The sequence below is a fragment of the Lissotriton helveticus genome, chromosome 1_1 (genome assembly GCF_964261635.1).
Source record: "Lissotriton helveticus chromosome 1_1, aLisHel1.1, whole genome shotgun sequence".
Taxonomy (NCBI): Eukaryota; Metazoa; Chordata; class Amphibia; order Caudata; family Salamandridae; genus Lissotriton; species Lissotriton helveticus.
This window is the reverse complement of record NC_136057.1, coordinates 1,127,593,077-1,127,616,362: the sequence shown is the minus strand read 5'-3', so window position 1 is coordinate 1,127,616,362 and position 23,286 is coordinate 1,127,593,077. Positions and strand designations below refer to the sequence as shown.

The window sequence follows — 23,286 nt, the reverse complement described above, 5'->3', positions numbered from 1 at the left end:
TCAGGTATATAACCAATGAAATGTCAGGTAAAAAAAATAGAAAATGAAAGTAACATTTTCATTGGTTGTCAATTACAACACTTCAGATGTGTTTTGTGAAGTAATTTACCTCAGGGTATTTAGAGAGGTCTACAGGCTAAATGACTAAATGGAATTCCAATCAAATTTGTGAAAATGGTAGGGATTGGTATGTAGTATGAGCTAATCTATATTTGGTGAAATTGTCTCCAGTGGCTTTTCTGTGAACTACTTTCCCACCTTTTTTGATGGTGCGCTTCCCAGAGAGCGACCCGGTACGCGAACCGTTGAGCGCCCCGGTTCGCGAACCTTAAGCGTTCCGGGAGTCCACCATTTTGTGTTTCCGTCGAATTAAGATACAAGATGGAGGGCAAATAATGTTCAGAATGGGTAGAAGGGGGCACGGTAGACTTCTCTTGACCCCCTAGGTTTTGTGAGGGTGGCTGAGGAGGCCCATATGTGCGAAAAAAAAACATTTTTTAAAAAAATTTCGCGAGGTTAGCTCCCGGTTCGCGTACCGGGTAGCGCCCCAGGGAGCGTACTTTGTTGAAAATTAGTGAAAAATGTTAGAGTAAAATAATAATTGTGAGTGATCAGATGTAGGGTAGCTCTGAGAAGAGCTTTTGGGTTTATGGTACATTTAGGTACTTATAAGTAGGTACCAATGCACATTCTTAAATTCAGAGTGAAAACTCTGTTGCCCTCATCTGAGAAGTGAACTCCATCTCCTCTGTAGATATCTTGCATGTAGTAACGCAAGTTATTGTTGTACAGGGAGCCCATTCCATGGTCTCTCATGTAAGCTGAAACAGATTTGTTTACATGCTTCCTCGACTTCTCAATTTGTGGACAAAATTGGTTTGACCACCTCCATTTCTGTCTTTGGCATATATTTGAATATACCAAGGCAGTCTGAGGAAAAAGTGCCATTAATTGCTCAAAGGTGTCCTTTAAAAGCATTTCCAGACCTACACCAGTCAAAGTGCCCAAGTCATTACCTCCACAGTGCACAATTAACAGGTCAGGTTTGGGCAAATGCATAAAGGTTTTCACCAATGGTATCAATTGGTGACATTTTAATCCTCTGTGGCCAAACCACTTAATTTCCACATCTTGTAAATTGAGGTTAGGTAGTTTCCTGTTTTCAACGTACCTTTGAGCCCAGTGAATATAACTATGTCCAACAATCCAGACAGAAAACATGGTGAGAGAAGGTTCTCCTGCAGTCAGAGGAAGTGTGGCAATGAAATGGCAGTTGAAAAAATGAGAGTTTAAAATGAAAAAAACTGTGGAGTTTCTGTGTTCATGAAGCAGTAACAGTGATTGGTGGATTTTGATTGCTGAAAACAGAAAGTTAGGGTGCACGGATGTGTTCTTTGAAAGATGTATTTTGAATGGTCAATAAAAAATCATTAAATGAAAGAATGCACTGGATATGCAGGTGCACTGAGAGTCCAGAGTTCAATTGCAACAAAGTTGTGTGAACTTGCAAACACCAGAAGTCTTCCAAGAGGTGGTTGCCATGCAGAAAAGACAGAAAGGGCAGAGGGGGGAAGGGTTTTCATTTGAAAAAAAGTGAGGGAAGAGTTTTGATTGGGTGACATGAGAAATATGTGTGAAGAATTACAGCATTTCTGTGCTTTTGATAGCTGCAGACTCTGGAGTGCATACCTTTTGCTCTGCTGAAGACAAATTGGTGTGTTTCTGAGACTGTTTTCAAACTCAAAGTATTTGCTAAGGTGAGAAAATATTTCTTTAATTTAGAGAATAGTGTGCTTTAAGGAGAAAATTATGAATTATGTGGCGCAAATTGCTTGTAAATATGCTCCCACCTGTGCATGGAAAATTTAGATTTTGAATGTTTGTGTTACATAGCCATGTTAAAAGTGACCCAACCATGCAGGAAAGGCAATCAAAAAACGCTTTTATGTGTCTTAAGGACATTTTAAGTAATTTTCCCATGTGCAGTGTTTTGAAATTATGATTTGAAAATCGTTTTTGAGGTAAAGGAATTGTTTTTAAATTTATGACAAGGACATAATGGTGTATGCTTCTTTATAAGGCAATTGACTGTCCCTGACTTTTCTCTGTGGCGCAAATTGCTTGTAAATATGCTCCCACCTGTGCATGGTAAATTTAGATTTTAAATGTTTGTGTTACATAGCCATGTTAAAAGTGACCCAACCATGCTGGAAAGGCAATCAAAAAACGCTTTCATGTGTCTTAAGGACATTTTAAGTCATTTTCCCATGTGCAGTGTTTTGAAATTATGATTTGAAAATCGTTTTTGGGGAAAAGGAATTGTTTTTAAATTTATGACAAGGACATAATGGTGTATGCTTCTTTATAAGGCAATTGACTGTCCCTGATGTTATTTTTCCCATTTTAGTGTAAGACCTTTGTCTGTGGCGCAAATTGCTTGTAAATATGCTCCCACCTGTGCATGGCAAATTTAGATTTTGAATGTTTGTGTTACATAGCCATGTTAAAAGTGATACAAACATGCTGCAAAGGCAATCAAAAAACGCTTTTGTGTGTCTTAAGGACATTTTAAGTAATTTTCCCATGTGCAGTGTTTTGAAATTATGATTTGAAAATCGTTTTTGAGGTAAAGGAATGTTGTTAAAATTTATGTGCGCCATATGCCCCCAAATTTCTTTTTTAGGGGTGCAGCAGGGTGTTATTGAGACACCCCTGCAGCTTTGGAAAAATTCCTAATTTGCGATGAGCAAATTGTTAATCGCAAATTGCACCTTCATTTATATGAGCCTCCTAGCCCATGGAAATGAATGGGTAATTTGCAATTAGCAATTTGCTCATCGCAAATTTGGAATGGTAAAGAATCGCTATTTATTCCTTAAAATTCGCTATTTTGGAAATGCAAAATAGTTATATGATACATATGGCGGTTGATGTCTAAGAAGATAAGAAGCTTAGGGATACATTTATGATGACTGGCGCAATGAAGTTGACATCACTTACTTCATTGGTAGAGCTTTACATGTATTATGTCCTCTGTATTCTTCATCAAGCGTAACTTTAATCTGCAATCCTGAGTAGGCCTCACCTTAAACAAACCTCTGGATAGGCCACATCTTATTGTCATCCTGAATTAATCATTTAAAATGCTAGGGACAGATTTATGATAGGTGTATGCCTCTTTTGCGCCACTTAGAAAACACTGTCCATGGGGAAATGACTTAAAATGTCCTTAAGACACATGAATGTGTTTTTTTAAAACGTTTGCAATTTTTTTGGGTCACTTTTAACATGGTTATGTGACTCAAACAGTCAAAATCTAAATTCGCCATGCTCAGGTGGGAGCATATTTACAAGGAATGTGCTCCATGGGGAAAGGTCTTATAATGTAATATGGGAAAAATGACATCAGAGACACTGAAATGCCTTATAGAGAAGCATACACCATTATGTCCTTGTCATAAATTTGCAAACCATTACTTTTCCCCAAAAACGATTTTCAAATCATAATTTCAAAACACTGCACATATGGAAATGACTTAAAATGTCCTTAATTCAAAATTTGCTATTCCTTATTTTGCGATTGCACTGAAGGATTTGCAAATTTTACGATTCCTTAAATGCAATGTATCAAACAAAAAATATGTAAAAAATGATATTAAGGATTTGGAAACTACCATCAACTTCTAGTTTGTGGTAATTTGCGAATTCTTTTCAAAAAGCTTTTTTTTAAAAAAACAAAAGGTCCCATATGACGCCAACACATGCCCTTAGGGCATGTAGGTGTGCCATATGCCCCCAAATTTATTTTTCAGGGGTGCAGCAGGGTGTTCTTGAGATACCCCTGCACGCTTGAAAAAATTCCTAATTTGTGATGAGCAAATTGCTAATCGCAAATTAAACCTTCATTCCTATGAGCCTCCTAGCCCATGGAAATGAATGGGTAACTTGCAATTTAGCAATTTGCTCATCGCAAATTAGGAATGGTAAAGAATCGCTATTTATTCCTTAAAATTCGCTATTTAGGAAATGCAAAATATTTTGATGATACATATGGCAGTTCATCTCTAACAAGATAAGAAGCTTAGGGATAGATTTATGATGACTGGCGCATCACCAGGGATGTGCCAGTCATCTTGCGCCGCTGTTCCGCCACCCATGGTGTGCTGCATTTACAATGCGGCGCAGCATGGGGCAAAAACGGCACAGATGCTTGACGCATCTGTGCCGTTAAGGTGGCGCATTGCTGGAGTTGTATCGCAAGTGCGATGCAGCTCCAGCAAGGCTCAGGGGTGCACCATCTCCACAATGTTGCGTCAAGACCTATGCCTGCTTCAAGCAGGCGCAGGGTTTTGACGCAGGTTTCTCCTATCTGATTGTAAATGCGGCACACCATGGGTGGCAGAGCAGTGGTGCACGTTAACTGGTGCATGCCTGGGGATGTGCCATTTAACATAAATCTGCCCCTTTACATTTAAGTATGTGCAGGGGACACAGAGTCGGTGAGGCTTATCCAAGGTTAAGAAGAGATGAGTCCTGTTCAGTGAAAAATTAGACATAGGCTTCACCTGCTCAGCATCGCTGGACATGGCTAAATAATAGCTGCAAAATGTTACTCTTGTTAAACAATTTTACTATTATAATCTGTGAGATTTGTCTCTTACTCTGCAACATCTCATTGTTGTTATCTTTCTTTAAAGATAAAGACAACCTCAACATGAGCGACAATCTGCAATCAGTTGATTTTGACCTCATCATTGAACTTGTAATTGAAACATCAGTGGATGTTGATCCCTTGGATGATTTAAATCCTGAGGATGAAGAAGAGCGTGATGAGGATGCAGATTTGTCCGAATTATATGATATAGGATGGGAAGCTGACCTGCTTGAGCCTTTGGAAATATAAACATTTATTTTTAAAATTTATAATTAATAAAAAGTAAAAAGGTAAACCGTTTAATTTAAAAATAAAGACACCTTCAAAAGCAGGTTATGTGTAGTGTCTTCAATAAAATATTAAAATATGCTCATAAAATTAGATCAGATTCACATATAAAATAGCATAGGTAACATAAATATAAATGTCATTTCTTTTCTGGTATTTCTGTATTGTAAATTTGCCAACGACTAAAAAATCTTCTAATTAAAATGTCAAGTAGTGTGTTAAGTTTTTGATCACTGTTACTGATTTACTGTTTGGTAATAATGGTTAATAACATTATTTATTATATTTTTCCACAGATTCAACTGCAGATCATTTCAAGATTTCACCATGCCTACAATAGAAAGACAGAGAAAGGCTGCAAAACGTCAAAGACAGCAGGTGAAAAAAAATACGCAGCAGTCCTCTAACAAAAAGATTTGTCAAGTCACGAAGAAAGCACCGGGTAAGAGCACAAAACAATTTATAAGAAATATGTGTAGTAAAAAAAATATTACTACAGAAAATGTTTCAGTCCATAAAACGAGAAGGAAATCAAATGGAAAGGAAAGGCCAATGAAAAATGTTACTGCTAGAGCAAGAGATAACTCTGTGCATGATAGTAGAAGGAAACAACAGTTTAGGGAGATTCGTAAACGAATGTTCCGGAACAGGATAATTGGCAATTTGTTAAAAAATATTAAGAAAGGTCAACAGAAACTGGTTTTTTATAAGACAAAAAAAAAAGTTGAGAAAGTTATTGATCAGGCATTTGAAATTAAACGTAAGTTATTTATTTTGATAATCAATAGAATTAGGAAGCTAAACAAGGCAATTTTTGATTTCAAAAGAAATAGTAGATGGAAGAGAATAGTTAATCGTAGTAATTTTTGTGAAGTTTTTTCTGGAGAATGGATGCATAGTTCAAGCTGTGAGGCATTTTTTAATGAGGAGAGTTATTTCCAGGATAATGATTTGGTGCATGCAGTTGACACCAGTGGTCGTGCTTATGAAGTGAAAGATGGTTGTCCAGTTGAAAAAGAAAAACTTGTGACAACAGAGGCAGAAGAGGTGTTAGGTAATGAGGTTTTAGGAAGACGTGCTAAGGGTCCTGTGTACACCTGGAAGTGTAGTAGTATTTGCAGTGTGCGACAGGATTCCATCAATTTGCTTTGTGATTTTGTACGGTCATTTAATAAGAAAAGTTTGAAGCAGAAAATGATGTTGTTGCAAGAATTAGATCCTTGCAGAGTAAGAGAAGTGACAGGTTTGCATGGACATTCACTGGCTTGTCTTTCCAGGAGAGTATGCCAGAGTGTTTTTCATCATTTCAGGATGCTAGCAGTGCATCATAACAAAGTGAGGAAATTAGTTAGAATGTTGTATTATGCTAAGAGTCCAGCAATTATGCTTAAACAATTATGCGCTGCTCTTTTGCATGGTTCTGAAATAGATGTGAAGAATATATGTGAAGAAATTGAGTTTTGTTACTTTGGAAGTATAGAGGAGAATGTTGAAATTGAGCAAGAAGAAGAGGGTCATGTGGAAGATAGTGTACAGGTTTCCAGTACAGATAATTTCCAGAGGGAAATTGCGACGTTTGAGGTGAAATCAAGTGAGAGGCCTAATTTCACTTGTGTGTGTTGTCGACGCACTTATTATAAGAATCAGACTAAGTTAGTGGATTTATATGCAAAAAGTGAAAGGGAAAATAATAGTGAATGGAAGGATTTTGCAACATACTTGATGGTAGAAAATTGTTTTGATTTGGGATTGGATCAACGTGTGTGTACTTATTGTTCTTGCAAATTAAATCAAAACCAGATGCCTGCTAGAGCAGTTCATAATAATCTGGAATTGGTTGAGATTCCTTCTGAATTGAAGGATTTAAATACTTATGAATCTATTTTGATTCAAAGTATCCATCCCTTTCAGGCTATTGTAAGAATGGAGCCAAAGACAGGGAAATTGCCTCCATCAGATTTACAGAGAGGATTAAAGGGAAGAGTTGTTTATTTGCCTCTAGATTTGAAGAAAAACATTAACACAATTGGAGTAGAAAAAGTGGAAGAGGAACTTCTGGTTATCTTAGTTAATGGGGTTCCGACAAAGAATAAGAAAATATGGCAAGATTTAGTAGATGTTAGGAAAGTTAAAAAGGCAACATTGTATTTGAAAAAAAATAATAAATACTATAAGAATGTATATGTTGCAGAAGAGGAAGTAAGTGAGGAAGAGGATAGCGATTTGTGTGCTGGTCAAATTGAGAAAGTAGAACCCTCTACTAGTGAAGAAATATATGAACATTATAGTGTTCATCCTTTGCATTCCAAGGAAGTCATGGGGAATGCTATTGAGTTGTTTCAAATGAAACAAGCCAAAGGGAGTCCCATTAGTGTTTGGGAGGAAAGTTTGGAAGCTCGGTGTTTCCCACAGCTTTTTCCAACAGGTCAGGGAGGAAGATATGATGAGCGACCTCATCAAATTCCTGCTTCTGAATACCGGACTTTGCGATTGTATGCAGGAGATGCTAGGTTTCGACAATGCATTCCTTATTTGTTTCATCTCCTGTTTGAAAGCGATCTGTCTGGACTGTCATATGCAGTGAACCACATCTTGAAAAGTGGTATACACATGCAAAACATCTCGGCAAGTGACTTTATGGATAAAGTCAATGTCCAAGATAGTATTTTGGATTCTCACCTGATTAATCTCATGGCGTGTCAGCGTGGTACTAATGAGTACTGGTACCGTCGTCATGGTGATTTAAAATGTATGCTGAGGAACTTAGGTACTCCCACATGGTTCCTCACTCTGAGCTGTGCCGAGTATGGCTGGGAAGACTTACTTGAATTTCTACGAGAGGCAAATGCTAACGTAGATAACATCGAATTCAAGACACCCGGAGAACTGTGCTCTTTGGATCCAGTCAATGTATGTAGGTACTTCAATCATAGATTTGAAGCTATGATGTCTTTCATCATGAATAAGAAGAATCCACCTCTTGGAGAGGTGTTGGATTTCTTCTGGAGAAAAGAGTACCAAGCAAGAGGTGCTCCTCATATACATATGTTGCTGTGGATCAAGGATGCACCTAAATTTGGAACGGATCCAGAAGACTCAGTGATGAGTTTCATCCAACAGTATTCTACGTGTGCTGTTCCAAACGCAAAGGAGAAGAAAAGCCTAAGAGAAAAAGTTCTGCGTTTCCAAAGCCATCGATGTGGAAAGTACTGCCGTCGTAAATTCCGAAACAAAGACAAGTTCTACACTAAATGTCGTTTCGGCTTTCCACGACCGGTGATTTCTAAAGGAAGAGTAAACAGTTTGATGTCTTCGCTGCGACACAATGTCATGAAGAAATCTCCTAAAAACACTTACAATTTGAAGAGGAACGAAGAGTCCAAGTACATCAACGACTACAACCCGGTGATTTTGTCCATGTGGAATGCTAACATGGATATACAGTTTGTGGCTGATAACTGTATGGCTGTGGCTCGGTATGTGACGTCTTACATCACCAAAAAAGAGAAGACAGAATTGAAGGATATGTGGGAGGACATTTCCCATGAAAAGAGCCTCAGCAAGAAGTTGTACAGTTTCAGTCTGAAGATGTTGTCGCATCGAGAAATCGGAGCGTACGAATGTTCTGACCGGTTGTCTTCAGCAAGTCTCTATGCCAAGTCCAGGAGTATCGTTTGGGCGAGTCTTGGTCTTGCTGCAACGCGTAATCGAGTTCTGAAACCTGTGCGGGAAATTGAGTATTTGGCGGAAAAGGAGCCAAACAGTACCGACATTTTGAAGACAAACATGTTGGATACATATTATCCAAATCGAAGCAGTCACCTCGAGAATGTTTGTCTGTATGAGGTTCTGCAAAATTACATATTCAAGAGGAACATCAAAGAAGATACTGAGAAAGGAGTGTATGCTGTAATAGGAAGTGAGGGATGTCTGGTCAAGCAAAGAAAATGCCACTTGGTAAACCATCGAAAATTGAGTGGCGAATCTCCTGAAAAAAAGGAGTTTTTCTATTTAGCACTTTTGCAACTTTTCAAGCCTTGGCATGCAGAAGAGGAACTGCTTGGAGATTTCCTCTGTTACGAAGACTCTTTCAATGCCGCCAAGGAGACCATAGAATGTCCTGCTTTTCCCAAATATGTAGAAATGTTGAATGCGGAAATTGAGCAGGAAGCAACAATTGCAGCCGAGATTGCCAGAGACAGTTCTCAGGACAGTCAGAGTTCTGCTTCATTGAGTCAGGATCCACTAGGAGGACCTGTTATCGAAAATGAAGCTGCCACTGCTATGAATGAAGTGGAAAGAGCCATGGCACATGCTCAGGAGGATGCGGTTAACTTAGAAGAGTTGGAAAGACAACTCAACGTTGAGCAGAGGAAAATATATGACGAAGTTACCATGCAAATTGATCATGGATTAAGTCATGATAAGAAAGAGTGCTCATGTACGTCGTTGAAGCCTGTCCGACTGTACGTGAGTGGAGAAGCGGGAACTGGAAAAAGTTTCCTCATTAAAGCAATATCATGCTATTTGCAGGAAAGGACAGAGTCATCGCTGTCTTGTGTTGTCACTGCTCCAACTGGACTGGCAGCACATAATATTAAAGGGATTACTTTACATCGTTTACTGATGCTGCCAGTGGAGCATGACAACAAATTACAATATCACAAGCTATCTGGAGATGCTTGTTTTGAAGTTTCAAGAATCTTGAGGAAAATGAAACTTCTTATCATTGACGAAGTAAGCATGGTTTCCAATGTCATGCTTGCCTTTGTGCATTTGAGGATGCAAGAAGTTCTCAAAACAGAGTATGATGTGTTATTTGGTGGCAAACACATCATTGTTTTCGGAGATCTTTTGCAGCTGACACCAGTGAAAGGGCAACCTGTGTTCAAAATGCTCACGCATGAAGATACCAGGAAGTGCCTAGGCAGCATTGGCAACGTCAATATATGGTTAAACTTCAATTATGCTGAACTGCATGAAAATATGCGTCAGGCGAAGGATGAAGTTTACAAGACTATTCTACAAGATGTTAGAATTGGAAAAGTGACCGAGCATGGGAAAGAAGCTTTACATGCACGATTACTGTCAAATTTATATCCAGAACAAGATGTTGTGCCTGAGAATATTTTTCTGAAAATTACTGAGAAGAAATCTGGAATATGTTTGATGCCAACTCTTGCAGAATGTGCCAAATTTAACAACAAAATGTTGCATTTAGAAAAGCAAGAGATTGTGAAACTGGAAGCTATTGATAGAGTAGAGCATATGGGATCAACAATTATTTTGTCTGAGAATCTGAAAACAAAATTGGATTCATTAGAGAAGAGTATATCTAAAACTGCAGGTTTTGAAAAGACTCTGAATGTGTGCTTGAACTGCCGTATAATTTTAAGAAGGAATTTACATGTTGAAAGAGGTCTGGTAAATGGATCAATGGGTAATGTTGTTGATTTTGTGAAATACAGAAATAGAGATGGAATTGAATTTTTAAAAATTAAATTTGATGGCATTGAGGAAGTACAGCTAATTGGTCGTTGTTCTGCTAGATTTTTGCTTGTAAAAGACTTATATGTTCGCCGTAAGCAGTTTCCTGTTTGCTTGGCATATGCGGTGACAATCCATAAATCGCAAGGTTTAAGTGTAGACAGTGCATTGGTGAATATTGGCAGTTCTGTGTTCAAGGAGGGTATGGCATATGTGGCATTGTCACGAGTTAGAACTTTATCGGGATTGTACTTGATTGAGTGTGATGTCACAAACATTTGTGCGGATCTAGATTGTGTTAAGGAATACAATAGGTTAAGAAGAGAGTATGCGCCACATTTGCCTCAGTATCCTTTGTTTGAGAAACGTGTGGTAGGCCGGAAACGAAGAAATGAGAACAATACTGGGGAGGTTGTAGCAAAAAGACAAAAAGTCAATGAACCTAAAATTACAAGCAGAAACAAAAAGGATTCTGTTGAAGATGTTGTTGGTTTTCAGTTTGAAAACAGTTCTGGTGTCAACTGCTATGCTAATGTAGTGGTTAATGTTTTGTTTTCTCTAGAAAATGTAAAAGAAGAGATTGTGGTCAATTCTGATCAAAGATTTTGCAGTTTGTTAAATTCTGTGTTAGAGAAATGTAGCACTGATAGAAGAAACATAGAAAGTGTGTCTGAAATTCGAAATCTGTTAGACAGATGTTCAGGCCAAACAGAATTCTCTCAAAATATTCAGCAAGATTGTCAGGAGTTTTTAATGTACATGCTTGATGTATTACATGCTGAAGGTGTAGATGTAGATCAGCTGTTTGGGCTTTCTTATCAATGGCAGCATGACTGCGAGAACTGTATGGTATCAAGTACTACTAGTGTAGACTCAGAAAGATTTATATATTTAACTTTGCCAGACAGTAAATCAGTCTCCTTTAATAAGCTAGTAAAAGCAGCTGATCACAACATGGAGTGTAGCCAATGTAAATCTGAAATGATGTCCACATTATTTATACGAACATATGGCCAGTATGTCATTTTAATGTTCCAACGATGTAGGCCTGATGGAACAAAATTGACAACTTTAATTAAAAATTTTGTAGCTTCGCAGTTGTCAATATCAGGAAGGACTTTTGTAACTGCAGCAATTATATATCATGATGGCCCTTCAATAACATCAGGACATTACACAGCTTATTTAAAGTCTAGAAATGGCTGGTCATTCTGCAATGATTCTGTTTTAATTTTCAAAAAAAAATTGCCGTATGACCTTAAAAACTCTTACCTGGTGTTTTTAAAACCAAAATTTTAGGGAAATAATCTCGGGATGTGCTCTGTGGAATTTCAAGAAGTTCTAATGGCTCCTACACAATTTGGCCTTGAGGATAAGTGTATTTCAGAGACATAACTTCTAACCATAGGACTGGACATCATGGAGAAATATGTGCACTTTGAATGAGTTCAGAAAAACTGTTTCTTTTTATAAGCTAATTGAAGCAGCCAATCAAAACATGGAGTAGAGGGAATGTAAGTCTGCAATGCTGTCTACTGTTTTACATTGCTTTGTGATTAAAAGTGATGTAGAGAATTAAATAATTGTAGTAGTCATAGAGGTAGTGTAAGTCTGCTTCATAGTAAGCAGTATCAGTGTCATAGGAAATGTAGAACATGACTGAGCAAGAAGGGGAAGATATTACTATTCCAGGATTGTGAAAATGATCTTCAACATTTTAATTCTGAAAGTTGCGGAAATTCCAAATGACGGGATTGGCTTACAAGAAATCCAAGAGTTATAAATGGCTCTGACCAGATTTGGCCTTGAGGAAACTTGTGGTAGAGAGCAAGAAGTCATTTATTCGATGTAACGTGTTTTTAAAAACGATGGAGATTTTCTTTCAGAAAGTGGCGGGCTGAAAGTAATAACAGCACAAAAGAGTGTAAGCTGTTCATGGGACATCCTTGGACGTCATGGAAAGTAAGTTAACTTTAAGGAGTTCTGAATTTTGATTTCTGATGTTGTATGGGTTTTTTAAACACAATCATTTTGATTGTGTTTTTTTTTCCCCGCTGTTACATGATGAATACCTTCAAGTCACTGTTTTTAGTGAAATTTGATACATTCTGAGAACAGCAAAAATAAACCATTTAACATGTATAATTAATTCTGTACTGTTTGCATTTATGATGTACATGTAGAACTGTGTAGGAGGCATGGAGAAGGTGAGGCTTCTGTAAGTGTCAAAGGTGTTGCATACAGTGCTGCACTTCTGCGTATTCTTTCATATGCTAGACTACATCTGCACAATGAGATACCTAAGCAAAGGAAACGCAAGTGATGTGATTGAGAAATGAGCAAAATAAATTGCACGTATTTCAATTACATCACCTGTGTTTCCTATCATTACGAATCACATTGTGCAGATCAAGTTTAGGTCTGTCCAGGGAAACATAGGAGGTTTGTACTTTGTTGAAGAGTGCAGTGGACATGACTCACTTCATTGGTAGACTTTCACAGATATTATCTCCTCTGTACACTTCAACAAGTGTAAATCTCATCTTGAACTCTGAGTAGGCCTCACCTCAAACAAACCTCTGGATAGGAGACATGTTATTGGCATCCTGAAGCGACACTTTTCTGAAACAAGAGCAATGCAAAAGATGCACCATGTTTTAAGATAGGCCTCACTTCATCTGCATCAAGATACTGTTAGTTTAAAATGTATATCTTTAGGACTGTGTAGGGGGCCTGGAGAAGCAGAAGCTTCTGTCAGTGTCAAAGTTGTTGAAAAACTATTTGTCCTTCAATCTTTTCCCTTGTCTTTTGTAATTTTTAAATACATGTTTTAATATTTTTCAAATGTTGGTTCTCTCTTTCACAGATTGAAAGTATAAAAACAAAAAGTGAGTAATTTAACGGCAATTATAAGGTAAATATTTTGTACTCTTTTCGTTACATTTCTATCACATTCACCTACTATTAGTTCCACTGCTTCACTTCTTTAACCCTCAGTTTCCTGCCTTTGCTACTTTCCTCATTCCTTTCTCTATTACCTACTTACTCAACTCCTTCCACTCTTTTTCTCAGTCCCTCTCTTCTCATAGTTCCTCAGTCTTGTTCACTCACTCCGTCTCTATTACTCTTAGTGTCTGTGAATTACTTTCCCACCTTTTTTTTTGGACCGCTTCCCGGGAAGTGGCCCGGTTCGCAAACCAGCAGCGTTACGGGAGTCCACCATTTTGTGTTTCGGTCGAATCAAGATACAAGATGGAGGGCAAATAATGTTCAGAATGGGTAGAAGGGGGCACGGTAGATGTATCTTGACCCCCTTGGTTTTCTGAGGGTGGCTGAGGAGGACCATAGTTCTTCACTCTTGTTCACTCTCTCTGTTTCTATTAATGTCACTGTTTCTGACTGATCAAAATTTTTTTTTTTTAAAAAGAACAGTAACTATAAGGGAAGGAAACAGACAGTTATGTTAAAAGAAAGACAGCGATAGGGAGTAAACTAAGGATACTGTTACCCGCAATCCACTGCTGATGATGTTACTGACCATGTCATGAATGATGTAATATGTGACATCATCAGCAGTGGATTGTGGGTAACAGTATCTCTTGTTTACTCCCTAGAGCTGTCTTTCTTTTCACATAACTGTCTGTTTCCTTCCCTTATACTTACTGTTCTTTTTTTTAAAAAATAATTTTTTTGGTTAGCTTCCGGTTCGCGTACCGGGTAGCGCTCCGGGGAGCGAACTAAGAGAAATAGAGGTTGGCAGAGTTCCAAATATTCTACCAATTTTTTTATAACGGGGAGGTAGTTCTGAAAAGAACTTTTTTTTTAATGTTTTTGTTGTTTTATATTTTTTTTAGTATTTTTTGAACATTTTTTTACTTTTTTTGTATTTTCTGAACGATTTTATATTTTTTTGGGTTTTTTTTGGGGGGGGGGAAACAAAAACGATCCATTGTAAAGGGCTCAACAGGAGCAACAAAAAAAAAAGAATTTATTTTTTGGGGCGTTTCGGACAAACATTAACATGATTCTGAATAGCTCTCATAATCAAAATGATGCTACTTTCCCTGTAGCAAATGAAATCGCCGCAGTGCACGCACACTTGCTTCACGTGCCCAAACAACATTTGAATGTTTGGGATCATCTCCCTCGCCTCTGGTCCCGACACCTCTGGAACAACCGATCTTCTTGCCATCGGAAGGGGATTTTGTTGCTCATCACGTAGCTGGGCAGCACTATAATTATTAGGATGCCACCTACTCATATGCCGATGCATAGTGTGATTGCCGTAACTGTATTTTTTTTCAGTTCCCCTTGACAGTCTATCACCGCATATACGGCAAAACACGTAGCGTGCATTTACTTTTTTTTGCCCCTCAGGAAATTTATAGAATTGCCAAATGTAGTTCTCTTTTCGATTATACCTCCTGGGCTCCTCTGGCAAAAACCTTGGCTCTTCCTCCTCTTCCTCCTCTTCCTGTTCTTCCTCTTCTTGTTGTAAAATTACTTCAGCAGGTGGTCCTCTCTTCTTTGGATTTGGTGGAGGTGGTGGGTTAGAACCAGCTGAAGCTACTAATGAAGCCATGTCACAATGTAAATAAAGGGTCTTTCTCTCACCAAGATGAAAGTCAGAGTGAGGAAAGAAGGAGGGGTTTTCATCATTTGGGAAAAGCAAAAGTTCTAAACCAATGAAAAGTGTTCATTTTAGATCACATGACCTAGTATTACATCATTAGGAAACCAAAAGTGAAATGAACCAATGAAAAGTGTTATTACCGAGTCACATGACCTGCTGTGTTTACGTTACGCGGTCGGCGCCGCGCCGCGGATCGCTTCCGGTTCGCGTACCGCTGCGCTTCCGGGTACGCTAACGTAGCACGTCATATGACGTATCACGCGAGAACGCGAAATGTCATGCTGACGCGACGCGTCACGATGTTGTTTTCTAACGCGACAGTTGCGCAAACGGAACGTTTACCGGTTCGCGGCTCCGAATTGAGCTAACGGGAAGCTAACCGGTTCGCGTACCGGGAGCGAAACAATAAAAATAATTTAAAAAAAATTGTATTAAAAACATGTAAAAAATATTTTTCGATTTAAAGAAGAATACATTGTAAAGGTTTTGATATTTGCTATTAAAAAACCATTGAAATTCACTGAAAAAACCATAGGTTATAGACCATATATAGTTAGGAATTAGCATTTACAAAACCTTGAAAATTCACTGAAAAAACCATAGGTTATACACCATATATAGTTAGGAATTAGCATTTAAAAAACCTTATTTTACTCACACAAAACCAATGAAATTCCATATATAGTTAGTTGTACTAACTATATATCGCGCACCCGCAATCCACTGCTGATCATGTCACATATTACATCATTCATGACATGGTCAGTGACATCACTGATGACATCACTGATGACATCTCAAATGACATCACTGATGACATCACTGATGACATCTCAAATGACATCACTGATGACATCACTGATGACATCTCATTTGACATTACTGATCACATCACTGATGACATCATTCATGTGATAATACGATGAACCTCTTCAGACTCTATTATAACCTTAGATACACTCAGTGTAAACAGACACTCACAGACTGTCACTCATCCATGGAGTTACTTACACACCTAGTCAGTCATGCAAAGAATCAATCACACCTCCATTTTCACAACTATACAGTTATACACACCTTACTTATTCAAACATATACTAAAACATATTTACTCACTTATACAATCCTGGATACAAGTTCACAATGATCCATACAGCCACTCACACATTCACTGGCTCTTATGCACAGTTATTTATATATGTCAACTCTCACATGTACTGTATTTTACATATGTACTTACTTTGACATGTAGCACTGAGATATCCATTCACTCACCAATACACTCATGCACACAGTCAACCACCCATCCAGCTGTTTCCACATGCACTTTTGAACCCATACATCTATGCACAGAGTCATACACCTCCCAGCCACCCACACACACACTCAGTCTCCCATACAAATGCTTGGGCAACCAATCAATAACCCATATAGTTACTCATATAGCTACTGATCAACACATGCAGCAGTTTACAGAAGAACAGACATAATGATGCACAAATTAAGACAGTTTAGTCACTAACCCATGCACTCAGTGAGACACATTTAACCACTCACTCATACAGTCAGTCATGCACCTACTAAATCCTTCATCCAGACACTTATACATCCACTCATTCTTAAATATGTAAGACATATTTTAACTTTACAGAAAAATACAGTCACTGGATGTTGTCATCAGTGATGTCATCAGTGATGTCATTTGAGATGTCATCAGTGATGTCATCAGTGATGTCATTTGAGATGTCATCAGTGATGTCATCAGTGATGTCACTGACCATGTCATGAATGATGTAATATGTGACATGATCAGCAGTGGATTGCGGGTGCGCGATATATAGTTAGTACAACTAACTATATATGGAATTTCATTGGTTTTGTGTGAGTAAAATAAGGGTTTTTAAATGCTAATTCCTAACTATATATGGTGTATAACCTATGGTTTTTTCAGTGAATTTTCAAGGTTTTGTAAATGCTAATTCCTAACTATATATGGTCTATAACCTATGTTTTTTTCAGTGAATACATATATATATATGTCATCAATGTATCTTAGCCACACTAGTACATCTAATCATCAAATTCATCAGCAACAACACTAAGTAGAGGCGTTATTTTTCTTTCCTGATTGTGGTACTCACTGTTTATGAATAGAGAATTGTAAGCGAACTGTACCACAAACTTGTTAAAGCACATTTGTATCAAAACTGGACTTCATGTCACCCACACCCCTTAAGCTTAGCATTAACTACAGCCAAGGACTCAGAATAAGATGCATCTGCAGCAACGAGGACACGTGTAAAGAAAATCTATGGGAGCTTGCTAGTTTATTTTAAATGTAAGGTTATCCACTTCCAGCAAGAAATTGACAAGTCTTTGAAGTTAATTAGAGAAGAATTTATTTGGAATACCAACAGCAGAAACAAATGTGAAAAATTCCAATTTGTGGTTGACAAAAACCAATCAGCTCCAAACTACAAAAAGCTAATGCAAAAACCATTTCCCTTATTATCCACCTGTGAATAATTACAACTTTCTTTTCAAATCCACCAGTCATTGCTTCTCACAGAGCTCCTGATTTATGAGCTACTGTAAGAATTGAACTCAAGCACGCTGTAACAAATACAGTAGTTCATTGCTGGGAATCTTAAAAGGAGAATCACATATGTGAATGCCTTTTACAAACATCATCCGTAACACGTTCTATTATAAGAAGAACCTATGGCATAAGACAACATTGTACATGTCATTCAGTATGCATTATGTATGTGATACTGTAAAAAACAGGTAGATCAAACAGTGAATGACCTCTATACATGCTTCAGGAATCAGACAACAATAATAAGAAGCTTGACCAGCCTGTAGCCAATCATTTTCATCCCAGACATCCTTGTCACAACACACGCAGGTGTCAGAAAGAACAGACCAGTGGAAGACAACAGATGGAAGCTCCTTTCATTGCCTGGATGTATGACAAAAATAAGGAGCTCTAATGTTTCTTTCGTCTGAGACACAGGTTTATATTTGTATGAAACTTTGAAACAGATGGAAACTGGGCCTGCTTTTACTGGCATGATCATAGCTCACTATAACATGGCCACTGCTAAAGTCATCACCAATAATAATGTCTGCACTTTTCAATATCTCAGTATTAGGAAACTGCTCACCCAACTAGAAAACATGTCTAATCTCTGACAAAGTGTATCCAACATTGCTGGAAAAATAATTTTGCAATAATAATGTAGTTGTACTAGCTGGTTAGGATTTGCAAAGTTATTTGTCCATCACTGATATATTATTAAAAATGCACTTATCTTACAGGGCCATCTTACCATAATATAAACTTTAAAGAAGGCGAGGTTGAAAAATGAGCAGTGTGTAAGTGTTTCCGGGAGATAGAATAGCCACAAAAACATAGTGTTTTGACTTTTGCAGCACCCTGAAATGTTTAGTTTTGGATTTACAGCAATACAAGTATTCTACAAGTTCACAAAAAGGCTCATTTAGTGCTGGAGAATGGGTCATGGAGAGTAGGGATGGGGTGGGAATAGCAATTAGGAATGTTTATTCCCTACCTGACGTTTCCGTGCTTCATACCATGCACCTCGGAATCAGGCTCTAATTGTCAAGCTTTTCACAAGCATGTAAAAAATCAGCCAATAAATCATAGTGCTTCTCAACTTTAGTCAAGACAATTGCTTGAACAGACAAGTGACTCACCTCAGAAGTTTCACTGAAATAGATCTCGGTGTCTCCAATACTGATGATGAGGCTTTTTGAGCAAACAATTTCATTGTCAAAGCACTTTTTGTTCTGGGCAGTTATTGAGACATTTGAGTTATCAGTACTCTGAAATGTAAGAAAAGATATATATTGAAAAACAAAAAGCAGAATCAGGAAACTTAGCACATTATAAGTGAATGGGACCACAATTCTGGTGAAATTACAGCTGGGGGTGCAAGAAACTAAACTTTGCATCCAATGTTTGCCAAGTTCATAAAGTTTGCACTTTGTGAGGTCTGCAAAGTATTATTTTATATAAATATATTCACTGAAAAAACAAAGGTTACAGGGTTACAGATTTTTTTTACCTCCAGATTTTTTTAACTTTACAAACTTATAAAATGTATAGAAGCTTGCAATGTTTTGAATAGACACTGGAACATGTGAGAAATGCCTTCACAACTTTGTACACATATTTTTATTTTTTTTGTTTAATGGGTGTGTGCATTATCTCTATTTGAAATCTTTGGGGCATTTATTAGGCACTTTTCTACTAACATAATGACTCCATAGCGCTCGCTATAAGTCAACTTTATATATAACTCAGAAGGGCTATCAGATGCAAATAGAGTTTAGTCACTATAGTACTGAGCCTATTTTAGTCATTATTGGTGTGGTTCGTATTAGGATCTCTTTGTAGCAAAAGACAGCTGTAATTCATTTGAAATTTCCAAGTACATGGAAAAGGAACCGGCTCAAGGCATCAGCATTTACACAATTTCCATGTATAAACACTGTATATGTTTCCTTCCTGTAGTGTTGTTTGGTCTCAGCTGCAGACAACTTTAACTGTCTGTTGTGGACCTAATATTTTCAGTAAAGTACAGATTCTAAGAGTGGGCTTTGGGTTAGCTCCTCACAGATGATAGGATGTCTTTGTTGTCTATCTCACTACCCTGCTCCTGCCCAAGAGCACTTCAGTCTCAATGTATTTTGATTGGATATTGTATACTTGCACTGCTGATAGCAAACCTTAGCTGAAAGGCATTCAAGGAACTGTTTCCTCTTCCTTTCTCTCCCTGCTTCCCTTTACATTCACTTTCCCCTAACCAATTCTCTTTTACTCCTGTTTCCTATCCTCTACACAGCATCCTCTTACCCTCCAATAGTTTATATAGTTTATAGTTTAGTTTATAAAGCACCGGAATCAACCCCAAAGGGGCATCTATGTGCTGGTAGTCAGAGTAGTAGGTCATCGGGATTAGTTGCTGAAGAGTACGGTTTTAAGAAGTTTCCTAAAGAGAGAGAGCTATGCACACTTATGAAGCATCCTCTTACCCTCTAACCTCGCGATAATTTGTCATCACTATTGTAGGTGGCCATCATAAAAATGTTTTTGGACCACTTCAAAATTGCCACCTTTACGTGCCCAAGACCATCCATGAGCAATGGGCATTTTCAAATGGCCTATGTTTTATTTGTTTCAAATCCATTCCAAGATGGCCGCAGTGGGCACACATGCATCTAAAAAGACCCTCTTGAATAAAATTGAATAAAATAAAACAAATTGTATTCAAAGTTGCCCGCCGCTGAAGTATGACAATCTGCAATGGCTATCTGTGGACAGAATTTGATCAAATATAAAAATGCGCACACACACACTCTTTTAGAATATCGAAGATTAGAAAAGAATGTTGTGGTTTAATTTGGTTGAAAAGGGTGGGGGTCTCTGAAATGGCCATGGGCAAATAAGCATCACTAGAAGTCCTTTACAAGGGGCATAGCCTACATGATTAAGGGGATGGCCTAAAACGTGTGTTTCTCTGTTAATCCATCCAAACATATCAAACAACACCATATATCCACATAAAACAAGCATTTCTTTTCATTTGCCAGTTTTTCAACAGCTGGGTACCTCCTTCACTCATTTTCCTTGAATGCCTCTAATTACAATTGGCACTTAAGTGTCCATCAATCTGTAACTTTTGCAGACATGGCAAGGATTGGACGAGAGACTTGTGCGGAGACTCAGACTGCAGTATGCGCTCTACATGATTTGCGTTGTATAAGAAAGCAAAACTACAGAACCACAACATCTGGAAAAAAAGGAGATCTCTTAGTGAATAGAGACATATACACTAAGTAACCTGAAGCAAAGCGTGTTAAATATAAAAAGGGGTCTAACATAAGGGTTCTTGCAATCATTGTTTAGATAGATCAGTGCAAGAGATGTATTCTGAAAACTCCGATTTCCATTCTTCACTATTTTTACCATTTTAGAAAATCTTGAAGTTTCTAAAGTACCTTATTGTATATTATTTTAAGTTGTAATAAAGTAAGCTTATATCCGTTCTTTGCCGAACTCCCTACATGAAATTGGCAGTGTTGAGTCAGTGTGACGGCCTAAGTGGGTCAGGTATGCCCAGATGTGGGTAGGGCCAGACTGACTACCGGGCATTTTGGAATGCTGCCAAGCTGGGGGCTGATTTCACTGCGGTGGGGGCTGATTTCGTTGATGGAGACCTGCGTGTGCTTCGAAATAAACGAAGCAAAACGAATTGCGTTCAGCACACGCAGGTCCCCATCAACTAAATCAGCCCCCAGCTCAGCAGCATTCCAAAACCGCCCGGTAGCCAGCTCGGCCCTGGATGTGGGTCCCATGCATGCTGTGCCACTGTAGCCACGCTATGCCAAACTGATGAGCCCTAATAAGGGCAAAACCGGCCTTGGATTGATTGTGTTCCAGTTCAGGGTCGATCTATCCTGGGAGCTCGGCTAGACTCCTCCCATTGGAGCAGGGTCAAGAATAATTTGCGTATGACTGTGTCCAAACTGAGATGCCATGGTGTGCAAAATAGCGATGGACTGGAATGTGACAATAGTGTCTACCAGTAGTTGAGATTAATTGAAGCACTCCATTTATCAAATGTTTGTATACCTAATGAGTGTTACACCGTTTCATTTTAAGTGCTATTTATTTAACAGTCCAACCTTTCAGAGTCAATTCTATAAGCCTCAGTTCTTTAGTAATAACAATTATTTACCAGTGCAAACATGAGGGTTCATGAAATAGTAAATTCAATCTACTTTTAGTAGAAATACTGCATGCAAATCACTGCTTTCTATTCTCAAAAAGTTCCTAAAAGTACACGATTGAACAGGGATATACTTGTTGGCTAACTTCACTAGTAGAATATTCAACAGGCGGATCCTGTATCCAGGTGGAACTCGAGATTATCATTATGTCCATAAGTCCCTTTACCCAAGGAGAGCCCTCGTTTTATGCATCAGTGAACTTTTCAACCTATCTCTCAGCCTCACTTCACTTATGCCTGAACCCCAGGAGCACTGGTTCAGACCCAGGCGTCTCTTGTGTTCCAGTGTGCGCAGAGAAAGTGTTCTGAATCCAAAACCAGTTGAAACAATCTAGCCTTGTGCCTGTATTGGTGGCTGCTAACATCTCAACAAAAGTCTTCATTTCCTAAATTCTGCTTTAAGTCTTGCATTTTCGTGATAAATCTCACGAACAAATGCTGTAGTTGCCCTGGCATATAGTTAGGGAACATTTTCCTTCACTCCTCCTTTTCAGATACAGAATGCATAAAATTAGTTCAAACAAGTTCTTCTTTGTGGTCTTTGTCTCGGGTTGCCCTGTTTATCCCGTGGATTCGACATTTACTTGGGTTACACCGTAGCAATCCTGTTCTAATTAAAAATGCCTCTGATTTTCCCAAGACTGAGCCTTTGGAAACCTGTAGGTATCTGTTTCAAAGTGGACATTCAATATAGGGCAGACTGCTTGGGACATGATTCACACAGCCATTACTGACCACACGTAATAGTGTGCCTTGTGTATGTATGGATGATTTGTCAATTTTCAATTTACAAAAATATATATGCAGCAGTGGTGGGGCATGTACGTGTGTGCAGTATATTATGCGCATGAACACTTGTTGCCAAGGTGTGTATGTAGGTTTGGCAAAGTGATGAACTACTAACAAAATGGCAATATCTCCTTCAGTGTTAGTGTGGTAAGGGAGAAATAAAGGAGGTGCACAGCAAAGGCAGTGCAAATCGAGGGACACACCTAGAATTGTAAGTCGGTTCGATTGTCAAAACTTATACCTAATAATAATGAAGTACAAGCTCAAAGTTAGATCCACCCAGCCTTGAAGTATTTCACATGCCACATCAGGCTGATTATAAGAACTGCAGTGAAATTAGAGTGAAAACAATGATATGCGTCCTAGAATCATTTTCGTAGCATCAGACATCTGTCTACATGTAGCCTGTTTTGCATGTATCCAAGGAGGCATATCAACGTATGTCTGCTCTTACACATTGTAAGTAAGGTTTATCCAGGAAAATACATACAGAAGAAGTAGATTCCAAATGCAAATTTACCTGTGTGAATAGACTTCTACAGAGTTTCATAGCACAGGTGATGAACGTTAAGATTCTGGTCATATCTTATGTTATTTTGATTTGTATAGTGCACTAA

General features: G+C 38.2%; 1 protein-coding gene across 1 annotated transcript in view; it reads right to left on the bottom strand.

The window, feature by feature from the left end:
* The window catches only part of OTOGL (otogelin like), a 1,067,300-nt gene that overhangs the window by 505,381 nt on the left and 538,633 nt on the right, over positions 1-23,286 (bottom strand). The window contains exon 24 of the mRNA XM_078649280.1: positions 18,783-18,911. Coding sequence (XP_078505406.1) covers positions 18,783-18,911 — 129 coding nt within the window. The remainder of the gene's footprint in view (positions 1-18,782; positions 18,912-23,286) is intronic.